At 22.7% G+C, this 19,278-nt stretch overlaps 9 protein-coding genes across 9 annotated transcripts; 5 read left to right on the top strand and 4 right to left on the bottom strand.

The window, feature by feature from the left end:
• Positions 1-37: 37 nt before the first annotated feature.
• SRAE_1000145100 (Basic-leucine zipper domain-containing protein) lies at positions 38-680 on the top strand (the record flags this gene model as incomplete). The annotated part of the gene is made up of 2 exons (XM_024648408.1): positions 38-97; positions 141-680. 2 exons carry the CDS (start codon positions 38-40, stop codon positions 678-680), a joined length of 600 nt encoding a protein of 199 aa, XP_024502389.1.
• Positions 681-1,309: 629 nt separating this feature from the next.
• SRAE_1000145000 (DNA-directed RNA polymerase III subunit RPC8) lies at positions 1,310-1,949 on the bottom strand (the record flags this gene model as incomplete). The annotated part of the gene is made up of 2 exons (XM_024648406.1): positions 1,310-1,792; positions 1,839-1,949. The coding sequence occupies 2 exons, from the start codon at positions 1,947-1,949 to the stop codon at positions 1,310-1,312; spliced, it is 594 nt and encodes a 197-aa protein (XP_024502388.1).
• A 734-nt stretch (positions 1,950-2,683) lies between these two features.
• Positions 2,684-3,615, top strand: SRAE_1000144900 (Hypothetical protein; the record flags this gene model as incomplete). The annotated part of the gene is made up of 3 exons (XM_024648405.1): positions 2,684-2,782; positions 2,839-3,566; positions 3,612-3,615. The coding sequence occupies 3 exons, from the start codon at positions 2,684-2,686 to the stop codon at positions 3,613-3,615; spliced, it is 831 nt and encodes a 276-aa protein (XP_024502387.1).
• Positions 3,616-4,202: 587 nt separating this feature from the next.
• SRAE_1000144800 (CUB domain-containing protein) lies at positions 4,203-5,090 on the top strand (the record flags this gene model as incomplete). Its single annotated transcript, XM_024648404.1, has 1 exon — positions 4,203-5,090. One exon carries the CDS (start codon positions 4,203-4,205, stop codon positions 5,088-5,090), a length of 888 nt encoding a protein of 295 aa, XP_024502386.1.
• Positions 5,091-5,141: 51 nt separating this feature from the next.
• On the bottom strand, positions 5,142-6,858 carry SRAE_1000144700 (Peptidase M14, carboxypeptidase A domain and Proteinase inhibitor, carboxypeptidase propeptide domain and ShKT domain and Proteinase inhibitor, propeptide domain-containing protein; the record flags this gene model as incomplete). Its single annotated transcript, XM_024648403.1, has 3 exons — positions 5,142-5,497; positions 5,589-6,624; positions 6,709-6,858. 3 exons carry the CDS (start codon positions 6,856-6,858, stop codon positions 5,142-5,144), a joined length of 1,542 nt encoding a protein of 513 aa, XP_024502385.1.
• Positions 6,859-7,290: 432 nt separating this feature from the next.
• On the bottom strand, positions 7,291-8,650 carry SRAE_1000144600 (Hypothetical protein; the record flags this gene model as incomplete). The annotated part of the gene is made up of 2 exons (XM_024648402.1): positions 7,291-8,145; positions 8,306-8,650. 2 exons carry the CDS (start codon positions 8,648-8,650, stop codon positions 7,291-7,293), a joined length of 1,200 nt encoding a protein of 399 aa, XP_024502384.1.
• Positions 8,651-12,277: 3,627 nt separating this feature from the next.
• On the bottom strand, positions 12,278-14,162 carry SRAE_1000144500 (mRNA-capping enzyme; the record flags this gene model as incomplete). The annotated part of the gene is made up of 3 exons (XM_024648401.1): positions 12,278-12,430; positions 12,470-14,094; positions 14,135-14,162. 3 exons carry the CDS (start codon positions 14,160-14,162, stop codon positions 12,278-12,280), a joined length of 1,806 nt encoding a protein of 601 aa, XP_024502383.1.
• A 1,403-nt stretch (positions 14,163-15,565) lies between these two features.
• SRAE_1000144400 (Baculoviral inhibition of apoptosis protein repeat domain-containing protein) lies at positions 15,566-16,084 on the top strand (the record flags this gene model as incomplete). Its single annotated transcript, XM_024648400.1, has 2 exons — positions 15,566-15,718; positions 15,758-16,084. 2 exons carry the CDS (start codon positions 15,566-15,568, stop codon positions 16,082-16,084), a joined length of 480 nt encoding a protein of 159 aa, XP_024502382.1.
• A 1,151-nt stretch (positions 16,085-17,235) lies between these two features.
• On the top strand, positions 17,236-19,107 carry SRAE_1000144300 (Astacin-like metalloendopeptidase; the record flags this gene model as incomplete). Its single annotated transcript, XM_024648399.1, has 4 exons — positions 17,236-17,532; positions 17,700-17,940; positions 18,109-18,242; positions 18,292-19,107. Coding segments are annotated over 4 exons (1,488 nt in total), but the record flags the coding sequence as incomplete, so codon positions are not given.
• Between the last annotated feature and the right edge of the window lie 171 nt (positions 19,108-19,278).

Here is a 19,278-nt window from a genome sequence, read left to right as displayed (position 1 = left end):
ATATTGAATCTCTGTATTTTCTTCATTAAATATTTAAATGACTAGTACTTTAGTTCCTTATAAAAATACTTTTCTTCAAAAAAATGATATAAATAATGTAAGTTTATGTAACAAAATATTAAATAATATTATTTATTTAGTCACCTTTATATTCATTTAAACAAACTATACAAAGTCCATTAAATTTTAATACACCATATACTATTACAACATCATTATATAATTTATTAGCACTCCAAAATTCAAATACAAAAAGTCCAAATTTATGTTTTTTAAATTCAACAAATTTAGATGTTAATCATGAAACAACAATATCAAAATCAAAAAATATTTTTATTTCTGAACCATCAAAAATTTCATTTGAAAATAAACCAATAGTAGTATTTTCATCAAGTAGTGAAAATGATGTATCTGATAACTACTCATCAGCAACATCAAGACGATCATCTTTTAGTCAAAATAGTCCAAGAAAAAGGATAGGTAAAAATGAATTATTATCTAGAGATCTTTCAGAAAGTGTAACTATTAAACGATCAACTATTAAAAGTGACATACATAAACATAAAAAATCTATGATTCGAGATGATGCTTATTGGGAAAGAAGAAGGAGAAATAATGATGCTGCCAAACGAAGTCGTGATTCACGAAGAAAAAAGGTAAGAATAATTATAAAATATTAGTATAAAAACTTTTTATTAAACAGAAACATTTTTTATTAAAATTATGTTTCATGTATAATTAACAAAATTACTTTTTAATTTTATTTCTTATCTTAAATATTAATCTTAACATAATAAAATAAATTTAAACAAATATTAAATAATTTTTAAACTTTATAGAAAATGTTTAATTATTATTTAAACATTATTTACTATGAAAAACCACTTAAGAATATTAGTATTTTATACAACAAAGTCTTATTTACCATATTAATGTTAGAAATATATATCATGTATAATTAAATTTTAAATAATGATAGTAATTTAATATAAATATATTGCCTATAATAAAATATTAAAAAATTTTTAATTAAAATTATATGTTTATTAATATTTTAGATATTAAGTTATATGAGTAAACAAAAAATTTTTAAAATATTTTTATTTATTTGTTATATATTTTATGACATAGAAAATTATTAATTTATCTTCATTTTTATTTATATATTTAAGGGAATATTTTTTTTGAAACAAAAATTAAAAAAAAAAGTATTTTAATTTATAAATATAATAATATAAAATCTACAAAGAATTTAAGATACATAATAATTTCATTAAGCAATAAATTATAAACTAATAAAATTTTAGTTTTAAACCTGTTCCCACCAAGATATGACTCCAAGACCAGTATCAGCCAATGTTCCAATAACTTTCATTGGTGGTTCTGTACAATTTTTCTCTTCACCACTCTCTATAAAACTATTATTCCATATTGTTTCAACAACTTTAAATTTAACAATTTTTCCCTTATCCATATATAGTTGAGCTGCTTCATTTCCATCCTCATCACAGTATGCCCAGTACCAAGCATTTTGACTGGTACAAAATTTAGAAACTTTCGGTAACTTGTCTTTAGGTATAAATATATCAGAAAAAAAATTCATCGAAATTACTAGACCCTCAGGTTCTGATCTCTCGATTACACCTTGAATAACTTCATTAACAATTGGTCTCCAGGTGGTAAATAAAAATTCAACTGGTGTAAATAAATTACCATCACCAGGTAAAATATATGTATCACCAACTTTACTAAATGATTCAAATGCTAAACATAATCCAACTTGTTGAATTGTCTATAAAAAAAATATATTAATACTTTTTTTTTTGTTAAAAATTTACCTTAGCACCATACTTTTTATTTATATTTCTTATAAGAACAGTAGTAAAATCTTGATTTAATTCTCTACTTTCTACTTTTATTGTATCTTCAAAATGATGTGAAAAAAACATTTTATATACTATTTACAATAATTTTATAAAAAATTGTTAATTTTGAATTATTCACTTCATAATTCCAAAACATTATCAAAATTTCTTTTTAAAACTAAATTAACTATTATATATATATGTTTCAGGAGGATGAAATAACAATAAAAGCAGCTTTACTAGAACAAGAAAATATAACATTAAAACTTGAATTAGAAAAAATCAAGAGTCAGGTTGAGGAGACAAAAAAATTAATTGTTACAAAAAATACCAATGATGTACCCATAAATTGTGATATTTTAATTTAATACTTTTTAATTATTTTAAAGTATAAATTAAAAACTTGTAAATATTTTTTTTTAACATTAAAATATTTTTAATCTTTATTTTATATTAACAAAAGTTAAAATCTCTGATATTTATTATTTCTTAGAAGATAAATATATATATTTTATAACATTTATTTGATTGATAATTTTTAGTTAAATGAACGTTTCTTTATTATAAGTCAAAATGATTTAATGGATGATGATGGTGAATCAAAAAGAAAATTTGTTAAAATTAACTTCTAGTAGCATTGTTTCTTATAATATTGAAATATCATAAATCAATTTCTTAATTATATTTTATTTCTTTTTAAACATAATAATCATTTTAAAAAAAAAAAAGATAACAATAAATAAATTGATATTATTTTAAAAATAAAGAAATAAAATAAGTATCATTTTAAAAGATTAAGCTTCTTTGTTACGTGAAATATGAAAATTTTTTTATTCTTTTTTCTTTTACTTACTAGTATACTTTATGTTTATGGATGCCAACATGGAGGTAATATCTATAAAAATGGTGAAGAATGGGTAAGATATATTTTATAAATTATTTAAAATAACAAACTTTTTTTAATATTATTTAGAAGGAGAAAGCTGCATTTGTTATGAAATGTTCAATATCTGAAGATGGATCATGGAGAACTGAAGTTACTGCCTGCCTTACACCATCTGGTGAAAAGATTCCAATTAATGGTAGTGTTGATATTGGAAATGATCAATGGAATTGTACACTTGATTCAAGTGGTTTAGTTACACTTAAACAAGGTGTCAATGCAAATGCCAAATGTGAAGGAGGATATAGTCCTGGAGAGAAATGGATTTCAAAATCATTTGAATTTGAATGTTTACCAGGTGGTGGGCAAAAACTTATTTCATGTGTACATGAAGATGGAACAAAGATAGGTGTCAATAAGACAGCTAGTATAAAAAGTATGCAAATTGAATGTCTTCATTTTAGAAATGGAACAGTTCTTATGAAAAGTTCCCGTGGTACAGCACCAGCTAATCTTAATAGTAATTCAGGTAGTTCAGTTCATAAAGTACATCCACAAAATTCACCAGATGAAGGAAATATTGTTGTTCATTGTGTTGATGATAGAGAACAAATTCATAAAGTTGGTGATATATGGATTGAAAATGAATTATTTAAAAGAAAATGTGTTGCTAATGGAATCAGTGAAATAATTGGTTGTGTTAGTAAAGAAGGTCATGATATACCACTTAATCAAGAAGTTGTTCACAAAAATATGAAATATAAATGTGAAAAAACTGAAGGTGGTGCAATAAGATTTAAAGCCGGACCTGCTAAAAAGTAATATAATACTACAAATATTTTACATCAAAATTATTATTTCAGATAATAAAAAGTTTTTTAAATAAACAATCGTCATCGTTTTATTAATAAATTATGCTATCAATAAATTTTTTTGATTCATCATTTGTTTATACCTAAGTATTTAACTATTAATTGTTCATATTAATATATTAATGATTATTATACTTTAAAATATTTATGATATGCAATATAAGAATTTAAATATTTTTTCTTTTTATTTATAATCACACAATAATTATTATACCTATAAATAACTTTTTATTTTCTTTTATATATATATATATTTTTTTTTTTTGACATATTAATTTATAATGATAACCTTTTAAAATTATCATAGTTAATGACTAAAAATAAAAAATTTTATAACTATTATTTATATGTAAGAAGATTGGTATAGAAAAAAGATTTATGCAATCATTCATATTATTCTTGTAATCATGATAAAAATTATAATGCTATCATTTATTTTAGATAACAAGACATTTTTATAAAATATTATGTTAATTACGGAACTGTTAATTCTCAGACATTTGTAATGAAACAATTACTTATATATTCTAAAAATTCTTTTATATAAACAATATTATTAAAATATAATAATTATTTACTAAAATGTTTCAAAAAATTATTCTAGGACAATTGTTTATTTTAATCATTGCTATAAATGATGTCTTATCATATGTACAAAATTATGATAAATTAAATTGTCCATCTATTTTACATTTTGATGAAGATGGTCATCATGGATCTGTATATTCTCCTAACTATCCATCAAATTATTCAGATGGTGATGAATGTGAATTTTTAATTAAAGTTCCTGAAAATTATACAATACAATTAATTGTATATGATTTTATAACAGAATCATGTTGTGATACATTATATATATATAATGGTGCTGGTAATAATTTAATAGAAGTTTTACAAGGTGTTGTTACTCCTGGTACAATAATTAATTCAAATAATGAAAGTGAAATATTTTTAAGATTTATGAGTGATTTAACTAATACATATAAAGGATTTTATATTGATTATCATGCAGTACCTATATTTAATATACAAAATCCAACTACAAAAAATCCTCTTGATAAAAGTGATTGTCCATTAACAATATTAAATGAAACTGTTGCTGGAATATCATCACCAAATTGGCCTGATTTATATCCATTAGATATAACATGTGATTATTTATTAGGAGCAAATAATACAGAAAATTATGTATCATTAGAATTTATTACATTTTCTACTGAATCATGTTGTGATTATGTTAAAATATATGATAATATTAATGGTGATGATGAATCTAAACTTATTGCTCAAGTTAAAGGATCTAATTTAACACAAACAATATTTACCTCTACAACTCCTAATATGTTTTTACGTTTTTATTCTGATTTAACAAATAATTATAAAGGTTTTAATGCTATATTTCATTTAATACCTTTTCCAACATATTTTATTCATAAACCAGTTGAAAGAAAAAATATAACAATTATTTAAGAAATTTTTTTTTTATTATTATATTATAAAAATAAAAAAAAAAAAAAAAATTTAATGAGAGGAACAAAAGTTACAAGATAAGGGACATGAAGCACTCATTGCAATAAAAGATTTTTTACAAATATCCTTTTGATTGTCAATCCATATTTTACAATTTGAATTAAAATCCTTGCATTTCTCTGGAGAAATATTTAATTTTGTAGATTCTTTTAACAATTTTTGCTTATTGATCTCATTATTTATTTCATTTATAACTACTTTTATTCCTTCCCATGTTTCTTTACCAACTGGAATAAGTTGTCTTTTATCAAGAACAAAACCATTCCAATCAAAATAACTTGGTCTTACCTCAATTGTGTATGTATATTGAATTTTCGCAGTTTCTTTTGCCCAATCTGTACTGCCACCTAAAATAAATTATTATATTTACCATATCTTTTTTTTTTTTTTAAATTATTATTAACATTAAAATAAAAGAAAAAAAATATATATGTATACCTGTATATGGATATATTAATTCTGGTCCAGTACCAAATTGATATTTTGTTCCATACATTTTTTTTATTGCTGAAACTGCTTTTGAGGCAATTCTCCTAAGGTCAGAAATATTTTCAGGATAAACATTTTTAGCTATTGAATATGGATAAATAAATAATTGTGAGTAGGCGTGAAGACTTATCAGTGCATCAATTCTTCCAGCAAAACTTCCTTTTATTATGGCATCACGAATTGCCTGTGTCTCTGGTTCACTGAATTGTTTTGCTCCATGATATATTTCTGAACAGGGATTAAAACTTGTACCAATTTGTGAAAATTTATAATCAAAATTACGATTTAAATCAACTCCCTTACAACAACTTTCTTTACCATCTTTATTATCTTTTCCACAACGAAGTTGTCCTCTATTTTTTCTCCAAAATCTAACTAATGGATTTCTTGGATCTGATCTAGTATATTCATATCCATCAGGATTTAATATTGGAAAAATTATAATATTTAAATTACTAAGATAATTTGTTATATCATTATCATTACCATAATTATTTACAATATGATGAATTGTATATATTCCTGTATGTATTGCAGCCCATTCACGTGCATGTATACCGGAATCAATCCATATAATCCTTCTTGATGTATCATTTAACGAGTTTCCCATCATAATGCCATATATATCTCTTCCTTCAAATGTTTTACCAATTGAAAATACTTTAACAAAATTTGAAAATTTTTTTTCAATTTTTCTCATCCAACTAACAACATCATTATAATTATGATAATCTCCCATTTTTAAACCTAAACTATTAAATTCAGAATCATCCTTTCTTATTAAATTATTATTTTTAATAAAATATTTACGATTTTCCTCTACTTGTATTTCCTTTTTATCAATAAAATCTACAACGTCTGAAACTAATATCTTGTAATCTAATCCTAATATTGAAATAAGATGCATAAAGTGAGTTTGGGTCTTTGGTGTTAGGAGAACATCAACTGGAGCATTAATTTGTGTGGGAGATTTCCAAAAGTCAAACTAAAATAACGGGTATTAAATATATTCATTTAGTTTTATAAAATATTACTAAGTTTTAAGTAAAAAATTTGATACACAACTTACATTTCCGCTTTCAAAAATATTGTTTAATTCTATTAATTGTGTTAAATTATTTGGTTTCAATTGTAAAATAATATATTTCTCATGAGCTTTTAGATAAATGAATAAGTTAAGTAAAAATACAATCTGAATAAAAATTTTCCCATTCTTCATTATATCTTTTAAAGTAATATTTTAACAAAAAAAAAAAATTAAAAGTTTAAAAATATTAGTATAGATTAAGCAGTACAAGGTATACTTTAATTGTAGTAAAAGTAAATACAATGTTATAAATCAAATTGAGCCCATAGACACGTTAAAAATTTCAGGTTTTGATAAAAATTGTATATCATTACTTTTAAAATAATAATTTAACGAAATTAATTAATTATTTTTACTACATTAAAATATTTTTTTGTAATATGTCTTTATTTCTTCTATTTACATATATATAAAAAAAAATCTTTTTAATAATATATTTTTTATAATATAATATTTAAAATAAATTAAGTAAAGTACAATAAACTTTTAATTTTTTTTTTTTTTTCTTTCTCAAATATCTTTTTTTTTTGTTTTTGTTGAAAACTCGTATATAGTGATAAATTTTTATAAATTAGACAATGATGGTGAATCTTTTTTCCACTTTATTAGTGAAGATTTTTGTTGTTGGTGATAACTAATACTTGCTTGACTAGATGATCGAAAGTCAAAGTCACGGTAAACAGATGATGTATTAAGCTGTTTTTCACAATTTGTAAATAAATATCTACGTATAACTGAACTGAAACATAGATATAAAACGGGATTAACAAATGAGTTGGTAGCAAATATAACCATAACTGTCCATGAAATCCATTTTCCAGTTGTCTTTGAACAAATAGATATTGCAATTTGTCCAACAACAAATAATATTGTATTTATAATACATGGTATAAGAAGTCTTGTTTCAATAGATAATTGCCTCTGAACTGTATAATCAGATGTATAAGAATTTTCTCGTAATCGGTATTTTAATGAATTATAATATTGTCTTTGTTGCCTTTTAAATAAAACATATAAAGCATACCCATAAAAAGGAAATGGTAATATAATTGCTGCCCAATTAAATATCATATAATATGTTGCTGTGCCTTTTTCATTATAATTAACCCAATTTCCTGTCAATGAGTATTGCTTTGGGTCATAGTAAAGTATCTCAAACCAAGGAAGTTGATGTTCAATTAATGTTTGAATTAATCCACCAATCCATGCAATTGAACAAATTATTAAACATGTTCTATTTGATAATGTTCGAAACCAATTGGGAAATTGAACAGCAGCTAAACGACTCCATGCTACAATTGAATAATGATAAACCATTGCCCACCAAGTAAAATCGAGGTAAATATGCATATGCCATCTATATTTATGTGGTATTATTTCATTTTGTGTTAAAATAACTACACCCGGCCAAATTCCAAACTAAAAAAAAAAAATTTTTTTTATTAAATATAATATATTTTTATTATAAATTGAAATGGCTATGAAAATATGAAAAACTTATTTATGGTAGTATAATATCTTTTAAAAGTTACATAAGTTAGTAAACATTGTTTATTTTATAGTATAAAGATAAACAAACCTGTAGTAATAAAAGAATATCAGTAAGTGCTTGAGATACCAAAAAACGAAAACCAACTATTTCTTTACACATTTTGGCCATGGCAATGCAAACAACAGCATATAATGTAATTCCGAACATGCCAAATATTAATAAAAATAAACCAGCAAATACGTCATCACCAGTTAAATTCCATATATTTGAATTTATTTCATTTTTATTAAATGTATCTTCTGATAAAAAATTTACATCATTTGAGTAGTCCTCATCATTAACTGATGATATTTTAGGTAATACCTGAGGTGTTAAACGTATCTGATTTGAATTTGAAGCAAAATGTTCCAGAATATGTTGTGTAATATTCATTTCTTAGATAAAAAAAAATAAAATTAAAAATAACAATATATTTAGTTAAAATTAATCTAAAAATGATAATTATCAAAGATTACATTTTAATCTTATAAAATAAGGAATAATATAACAAAAATAAACTCAATCTAAAATAATTTCTTTTATAAATTTATACATTTTATTTAAAAGTCATTTATTTTAATTTTGATGCAAAATTTAGTGGAATAATTTTTTTTAATCATTTATTTTATTTTTAATTGTAAATATATATTTAAATTGGCAATTAATATATGAAGTATTTTTAATTAACTGTTTAACTTAAAAGATAATTTTATATATATTTTTTTTGAATTAAATTAATGTAAAACCAAATAAATATATTAAAAGATAATAATAAAAATATAAATAATAGTTTATAAAATTTAATATTAAAAAATTATTACACTTCGTCAAATCATTTATAGAAATGTATAGATGTATTTTTTTTTTAAGTACAATAAATTTTAATATGTATATTAGCTTTTGTCAATCAACCTTAAAAATTTTACCAGGATAAACATTTATATAACGATAGGTGTAATTTTTAGCAGTTTTATAAATATAATGTTAAGATTAGTCATGCTGATCAAATAAAAGTTTATTCACGGAAAATAAAAAATAAGTACTAAACAATAAAATTTACTAAATAAAAAAAAAATGATTTATATATAATATATTCTATTAATTGTCTTTTTTTTTTTAATATTTTTCATATCCTTTAAAAGGAATCTGATATAAAAACTAAACATATTTTAGCTTCAATTTTTTTTTTACAATTTCAGCTTTAAACATAAAGAGGCTCTGGGAACCATAACTATTTTTCTACATATGTATCCAATATCATATGTGACAAGTAGCTATTGACCATATACAAATGATGTAAAATTCACCAAGAAAAATAAACATAACAATTTTTACTAAAAAATATTCTGACCAACATTTTTGACAAAAATTTTTAAAACTCCTCCCAATATAATTTTATAAAATAAGCTTAAAATTTTATTACTTATTTCATTACAATTTTGCTTTAGGTAACAGATTACACAAATGTAAATAAAAGTTGTGGGAATGACCCGTAGATATAAATAAAATTCTCGATAACAAATAATCAAAGTTCAAACTAAATAATTATACTAAATATAATATACTATTTTATCTATTCAAAAATTAATCGAAATATAAATTTATTGAAAGGAAACATACATATATACTAAAAAAAGTATTTAAAAAATAAATTTTCACTGATTAATAAGATAAGAAAAAAAAATCAATTTTTATGTAAATATTTTAATAAATATTTTAATCAAAAATCAAAAATTAATTAAAAGATTAATTTATAAATTAATATATATATATAAATAAAAACAAAATTAGACAATAAGATATATTTGTTTAATATTTTATTTTTGTAAATAACTTATTTAATAATGCCAATTATTTATGGATAGCCATTGGCATTATATATATAATTAAGATAGATTAAACTACGTAAAACCATCTATAGTGATGATGTAATTGTATTTGCTAAAACATAAATTTTTATATTGTCAATATAACAAAGACTAAAAATTACTTTAATAACGTTAGTATTAGAGGATTCTTTTTTTTAAATTTCAAGTACAATTAATTACACAATGGAAAATTAATGTTATCCCATTAAATCAAAAGGTGACGTCAAATGCGCATGAAAAGTATTATAGTTGTTAGATGGATCTTCTTAATATAATATAATTATACATTAAAGGCTATATAAAATATTTTAATTAAAAAAAAAGATTAGAATATAACTCTAGTGACTATAATCCTAATATTAAGCTGATTCTTGTAAATTTCTAATTTGTGTTCTTTTAAAATCTACAGTTAATTTTAATACAGTATATGATCCAAAAAGTTAAAAAAAAGACAAAAGTTTTAAAGATATTATTTCAAATTATCCTCAAGTATAAAATATAAAACTACTAATTCAAAATTTGCAAATGAAATTTTAAAATACTTTTTCTAATAAAATTTTTTAAATTTTCTGATAAAACAACAGTAGACTTTGTCTAAGAATGACTAGCAATGAAAAACGAAAAATTTATGATAAGAATAATTTATTAGTTTACAATTTACAATATTATAATAAATAATTTATATATCACAAATATGAACTTATTATTTATGTTGGTTTTTAAATTCAGAATATTCAAAATTATTATTTTTAAAAAAGTATTTTTAGAAATGATTCATGGATTTTATATTAGCATGAATTTTAAATCATAATCTCAATGTTATTATTTTTAATAAAAAAAATTTTTAGAATTTTTTAAGATAAGATTTATTTTTTTTTACTCTTTTTGCATCATCATAAATACTCTTAGAGGTTGGATTTATTTCTGGATCATTGGTATTATGTGTCATAAATTCTTCTATCTTTTCCTGTAAAATCAGATTTTTAATATCTATATTTAAAAAAAAGTTATTCATTTTTTTCTCTTATTAATTACTTTTTTTAAATTTTTCTGTTAGGAGAAAATATTCATGAATCAAATTTGTTTTCAAATATTTATATTTCTTATCAATTTGTTTAATACAATTTTAGACAAAAGTTCTTTCTTAAGATTGATTTTATATAATTTTTAAGATTATTGTTACAAAGTAGTCTCTTATCTTGTGATTTTGACGGTTTTAAAATATGACTATTCTTTTTTTTATATTGGTATTACATTCATTATACACCTTGTACTATTTTAATATTTGTAAATATAGTAATTTAAAAATTTTATTCATATACTTTAATGTTTTTATTTTTTTATAAAAAATTTCAGTCTTAAGATTTTTTTAAATTTTTTTTGAATTTTGGAGTTTTTTTCAACCTCATGGGTATTGATATAAACTAAATATTAAAAAGATAACAAAAGATACTTTTTGAAATATTTGTTTATTTTTTTATTAACAATAAATACATATAAAAATTTGTAATTATTTGTATAATTTTTTATAGCTAATCTTTTCTTTTAAATCACATTGTTTGTTTTTCTTTAATTATTTTCTTTTTTTACATTACTGTACCATTTTTTTATGTAATTAATAATCAATGAACACAATGAGATAATAGTTATTTGATTAATATTTATGATCACCAGAGTTTTTTTTTCATTTATTTTGGAAATATGTTTTTTAAATAAAGCTATGGCTATTTAAATTTAGTTCAAATTTAAGTCAAAAAAGTTTATCCTTTTGGCATTATTTTAATACAAATAAATCTTTTATCAATTTGTAAAATTTCATTCAAACATCTTTTATTCTAAATAAAATACACCTTCTGCATTCTTGAAGCTTTTATAATGTAAAGATAAATTTTTGTTTTTTTACAACTAGCCTGATTGCACTTCCCAAGAAAGTATTTTTAAATATTTGAGAATTGAAAAAAAACTTTATACTTTTAACTTTTCATTCATGATATAAGGATTATTGAGACATTAGACGTTATACTTTGACTTTTATTTTATTAAATTTAATTTAACGAATACTTTTAAAATATACTCTGAAGAAAAAAATATTTAATTAAAAAAAAAGTATACATTTTTAAAAATTTAAATGAATAAAAACTAAAAAATTGTTTTAATGTGGTCGGTAAGTCCTTGAAATGATACTTCGAATGAGTAATTCTCTTGTAACTGGATACTTAATAGTATTTAAAACAGACATTGCTGTCCTCAAACCATTTGGATGACTTTTATCAGTTCTTTCTCTCATAAAGGTCCATTGGTTATTCTAAATATAAACATAAAATAATAAAAAATAACAACCTACAACAAAGTTACACTCTATAATTTTCCCGTCATATTTTTGCAAACTTTTTGTAGCCTTCATCTGTGCAAATGGTTTTTGTTGTCCTGATACAAATAAAAACCCAACAAATTTAGGTATATCACCCATCTTTTCTACTTTTTGAATTTGTAACTTAAAGTCAATTGAAGATTGCTCTGGTGGTTTCCATTTTAAAATTTTATCAAATCTACCCCCAACATAGGGAGCTTTTACCGGTTGAAATATAAGACCATCAATATCATGGCCAAGTGTACTATAAAACTTAGGTTCAAATAATTTTGGTACAGCTGAAAGTTCATAGAATTGTTTCCATCGTACACTAATTTCTTCATTTTCTCGAATAATTCTACCCTCAAACATTGCTTTTTTACGTGGCTCTATAATTTCCCTTTGAATACACATTATCCTTTTCCTATAATCACAATCAACAACTTGTGTATCTTCATAATGAATAACATCATATATTAACATTCTTGGTATTGTTTTAAATTCATCCTCAGATACAGGTGTTTTTTCCATAATAATTTCTGTATCAACTAATGTGTCTTTAATATGCCTAATTTCTTTACGATGGGGAAAATAGAGATTATTAATTTTAAAAACATTATTGTCTCTGTCAAATGCATATATTTCATCCTCATCTTTAATAAGTACTAGATACCTAACACCATCAGCTTTCCATGAAACCATGTAATCTTCATTAAATAGATATTCAAAATTATCTAAAGTAGGAGATCTTTCTAAAGATACTGGCTGAGATCCAGGAAAATCATTCCTATTATATCGGCAATAACCTTTAATTATTGATCTTAATTGATTACACAAAAAAGCATTATCTACATATTCAGCACATTTAACCAAACCATCCATAAACATTGGTACTTTATTAGTACTCCCACTTCCAGTTTCTGTGTTTTTATCATGTGAATTTGAATCATCTGTTTGTATAGGACCATTTTCCCATGCTGGTCTACCGGGTGAAACAAGAGCTGGTACCTCATCATCATCATTGTATCTCTCATAAAGGTCATCTAGATAGCCTTGTTTATAAATTCCAAATGGTCTAGCTTTTGAAAAAACTTCAACTGCAGTACAAATATTCCAATATTCTTTTAGTGCCAAATAAGCCGATATCAAAAATCCTGTTCTGTTAAAACCATGAGTACAATGAACTCCCACTAGACAATTTGGATTTTTTTCAATAAATTCATAACATGTTTTAACAAATAAATCTGTCTCCTCAAGTGTAGGAGATTGTCCATGACCTGCAAGAGGAATTTTAACATACATGCAACCATTCTTTCTAATGTCATCTTCTGAATAATATCTTGAAGTTTTTGTTAGATCAATCCATAGTTTAATTTTAGAATCACCTGAAATGCCTTCAAATTTTTTATCAAATACATCTTGTGGATGAAAATAAAGAGATGAATCAGGTATTTGAGAATCATATAAACTTGATAAAGGTGTTTTAAATGGAACGAAAGTTTCTGATATTACTTTACCAATCTTGGGACAATATAACCATCTATCTGGAATACCAAGATCTACACTGTGTTGTTTGGGACCAGTAGTCCTTTTGTACAAATTCAAACTATTTTCTCCGTCTAAAAATACATAACATTATCTTTAATATACTAAACTTACCATCAGATGGTTCATGGCGCCGTTTCATTCTTTTCCTAATGAAACAAAATATTGAATTATTCAATAGAAATATATAAACACAACTCCACTATTTCAAAACAAGCGCGAATAAGTCGTGATGAAAGTACTTTTTACTATATTTTAGTGTTAGTACCAAATTACCAGTTGTTTTTAACTTTTTTTAATAAAATAATTTTAAAATGAAACTTTTTTTTCTTTTTTGAAAATTAACAGAAATTTTGATTTCATATAAAACTAATTTTTTTTTTTTTTTAATTTTTTAACAAAAAGAATATATTTTATAGTTAAGGAAGTATATATATTATCTCATTTCTTACTAATAATAATATAATTGCTAAATAACATAATTTTCTGTCAAAAATCATACACCGGAAGAATTTTTAATAATTGTATTTCAGTCTTTTTAATATATTATAAAGAAGATCTACTTATAAAAACTAAACCCATTTAAAATTAAATAAATAAGAATTTTATTATTCCTCCCTAAAACTCTGTATAATTTTTATCTAATTATAAATACACATGATGGAAAATGATAAATTAAATAAAATATAAAGACATAGAAGTAAAAATTCAAGAATTTCATGATTCATTTAATTCAAAAATAATGTTAATGTTAAAAGACAACATTTGTCTCATTTTCTAATTTTATAAATTTCTATAAAATAAATTTTTTTTTCTTTTGTTTTTATGTTTTCTGCTACTGATAATTGTAAAAATATTTGTGTTGAATTTAAAGGAAAAAAAGGTTCATCGTTTGATTATTTAAATAAAGATGTTCTGTGTTGTTTTTAAAAAATTATAGAATTAATTTGAATATTTAAGAAAAGAGAAAATTTTAATTTTAAATTCAAAGAATATTTAAATTATTGTTAAAGAATAAACACAATTAAAGATTTAAAACTTTTTAAAATAGTAAACTCTTTTATGAGTTTACTAAGAATTAGAAAATTAGAATATTAAAACATTTACTAGTAAAAACACCAACGAAAATATAGAATGATACTATTTTTAAATATATTTAAATATCATCTGTTTTTTTATATAAAATTAAAAAAAAATATTAATCATTAATTTTACGTAATAAACTTATGATTATTTATCTTGCTTTTCGTATGTTAACGTTTTAATCACATGTTTACTTAGAGTTTAAAAGTTAAAACAAATTTAATAATATAAAATATCTTTATTACCAAGTTTTATACAAACCAGTTATTTTTCCAATTCCAAGATAAGATTTTTTTATAAAAACTTTAACTAATTTAATTATGGTAAATAACAAACAAGTATAATACTAAAAACAGTTTTGCCTAGATCTCGTAACGATTGTTTGTTGCCACAATTCTTTAATGCGTCATTGTTTTTCTTTCATATATTTATGAATATAGCTTTAACGTAAAATTTTTTTTCATGATGACAATGAAGAGTTTTGCTGACTTGGCTAATTTAAGTTCATTTACTGATCATGAAGTTACTGATTTATTACTAACTATTAATAGACTCAAAACTTTTAAAGGATGGCCATTTGATAATATTCAAAATGCAAAATGTACTTCTTTTGAGGTAGGTAATTATAAATTTGTTTGTTGTATTATTTTATAGTTGGCTAGATCGGGATTTTATATGACAAGTAATGAGGAAAATGCTCCTTCAGCTAAATGTATGTGTTGTTTAAAAGATTTAACGTGGGAAGAGGAAGACATTCCATTAGATGAACATTTAAGAATAATGCCTCATTGCCGACTTGCTAATTTAATTTCGGAAAAGAAGGAAATTGATATGACTGTTAGAGATACAATTGGCATTTTATCAATGAGGGAGGTTTCGATGGCTGTAAATAAACAACTTGATCAAGATGTATCAATGATTAGATCAGCTCTAAAATACAATGATGAATTGGTCACCAAGACATTGAGAAATATTGCATAAGGCAGTATGATTTTTTTTTATAATTACGAAAACTAATTTTAATATATAATTTGTCATGAATTTGAAGGTCTCCTTATTATACTTTTTTTCCTAACTATAAAGTATTTATATTTTTTTAAGAATTTATTAACCTAGAAAATTAAACATTTAAGTGCTTTTCTATTTTTGATTTTTTTAAAAAGAGTAGAACTTTGTTTTTAGAAAATAAATTTCTATTAAAATTTTGAATAATGGAAATTTAAATAGAAATTTCAGAAAAATAATTTTTTTTTCTTAGAAAGGAGGAAATCAGAAAAATAAAGTTAATAGAATTTTTAATTATACATTAGTGTGTAGATTCTTTTTATGAAATAAAATAAGGTACATTTTTTGATGGTGTAGAAAAGAAATATGTTAATAATGACTCAGTGTTCATTGGTATCAACACATAAATATGTATTATTTAATATATCTTGAAATTAAATAAATGATTATTATATATCAATTATTAGGATGTACAAAAATTTACTGGTCAAGTTAAATGTCTTTGCCATTTATCATGTATAAGAATTTTTAATGTATCATTTTTATATTAAGTGATTGATATTATATAAAATTTCTAATGTAATTTATAAAAGAAAGTATTGTAAGTATTTGTAAAACGGGTTCAATGTTAAATTATACATAAGGAGATTGAGCTGATCAATTATAATTTGAAATCTAATATTAAAATTAAAAACATTTTTTTAGATAATTTATATTTTGTATTGGTTCTAATTATTATAATATAATATACGATAAATTTGTATAGGTATATATTTAACATAAATGACATCATCTATTTTGGTTAGTTATTTTATTTTAATTTTTTTTAATGTTTATGGAACTGCATCCAAATTAAAAATTTAATAGTTAAAGGTATTTGTTAAAATAATAGAGTTTTGAATCATATTATACAAAATCAAATACATAATAACTTCAATTAAAAAAGAGAAGGAAATATTATGTATTTAAAATAATTATGTTATCTGTCGTCAAAAATTTGGTAAACTTGTTTCTTCATTTAAATTAATATTTTCACCTTTACATACTTGTGTTAAAAATACTATAAAATGTTTTAAATAAGTTTTAAATTTACATTTACTTCCTTTGATGTATTACGGAGACTATCAATGATTGCAAAATCAGTATTAATATTACTATTCTTACTAAAAGTTATATATTCTCAATGGGGTCCTCCTCCATTTGATGGAATGGGACCTGGTGGAATGGGACCCGGCGGAATGGGGCCTGGTGGTTTTTGGCCAATGACATTTGAAGAAAAGTTACAGGCCCGGTCAATATTAGATACTGAAACGAGAGATCTTACATTTGCTCCAAGACCATTACGAAGAATGTTAAGAAATTATTGTAGACAATCAATTGTAGGACACCCAAGATGTGCAGAAGTTTTTCGTTTTGGACCAATGGTAGGATAACACTCAGAAATTTCTTAATCATAAAATAATTTCCTATACATTAGTACATGCCAATATTTCGTTCTTTCATTTATTTGTAAAAAAAAAAAAATAAATAATTAATACTTCCCTATATATTTTTGTTTATATATTTATTGTCTTATACTTATTTTTTTTAGGGACCTCATGGACATGGACATTTTGGTGGTCCACCACCTAATCCAAACTTTAATAATGAAGGAAATAACTCTCCAGATAATATGAGAGGAAATGAAGGTTGGGCTAATTCTTTTTCACAAACACCAAATTTGCCAATGCCTAATATTGAGTCATCTCCAAATCCAACACTTGCTAATGGTTTTAATCCTCCAACAGCGCCAACTATTCCTGATCCACCAGGACTCGATTCAGCTCCTAGAGGTCCACCATCAATTGGAGGATAAATATCATTTAACAAAAGTGATATTTGTATATTTTGTGATGTATAATAACATTAATATTTAATTGTTTAGATAATTGTCCAATGTTTTAATAAATATTTGCTTAGTGTGCTTAAAATTATTAAATTTTTTACAAATATTTTTGTAGTTAATAGTTTACAATCACCAAATCAGTCAAATTTATTGTTTGATTTACCAAATGAACTTTCTTTGTCTCAACAACAACTTGATTCAAAATATTCATGGGGAAATATGGAACAAAATGTTCAGCAAACATTCAAGGTCAGCATACAAATGATAATATTTTTTTTATGCATCTCTTTTTTTTTAGAAAACATGTGGGAATTTAAAAAAACAAGGTGGAATAAATTGTTTAAACAATAATATTCCTAAATATGTCAATAAGAAATCAAATATTATGGCATTTGAATTATCAACAATTCCCGGAGTTAATTCAGCTATTTTAAATGAAAAATATAAAAAAACTCATGAAGTTAAACAAAGTTTACTTAATGTAAATAATTTAGGTAATTATGTTAAGGCTATTGAAGATGGTACTTATCAAGATGATATGTTGTTGACAACAGAACAGTCAAATTTTTTAATTAATCAAATTAAAAGAAAAATGAAAAGAAGTAGAAGAAATGCTTATTTCATTGATAAATTGTTAGCAAATAAATGGCCAAATCCTTTAAATATTCCATATGTTTTAGATAATACTTTTAGTAACATTGAAAAACAACATATACAAAATGCTTTAAAACAAATTGAAACTGGTACTTGTATTAAGTTTACCAATATACCCATTAATAAGAAACCTTCAAATTCTTATATATTTTATAAAAAAACTCCTTCATCAGCATTTTGTGGTTTAAGTTATGTAGGAAAAGCATCACCATTTAATCCTATCTATTTGTCATTTTCTTCAATATGTACAAATCCTGTAGGTACAATTATTCATGAAACTATGCATACATTAGGTATTGCTCATCAACATTCTAGATTTGATAGAGATCAATTTATTAAAATAAATTGGGAAAATATAAATCCTCAATTTTATGATATGTTTGCAATAAGTGATCCAAAACAATTTACAACATATGGAATTTCTTATGATTATTATATGGAATTTCTTATGATTATTATAGTATAATGCACTATAATTTTAATATAGCAGCTATTGATGATAAAAAACCAACTATTGTTCCAATTAAACAAACTGAACGTTTTCTTAAAATAATAGGACAAAGAGAAAGGCTTAGTGATAAGGATAGAGAACTTTTAAAAATTATGTACTGTAGTGGAACATGTAAAGATA

This window comes from Strongyloides ratti (genome assembly GCF_001040885.1).
Source record: "Strongyloides ratti genome assembly S_ratti_ED321, chromosome : 1".
NCBI classification, from domain to species: domain Eukaryota; kingdom Metazoa; phylum Nematoda; class Chromadorea; order Rhabditida; family Strongyloididae; genus Strongyloides; species Strongyloides ratti.
Note: the sequence above shows the minus strand (reverse complement) of the source record. Positions and strands in the feature narration are given on the sequence as shown.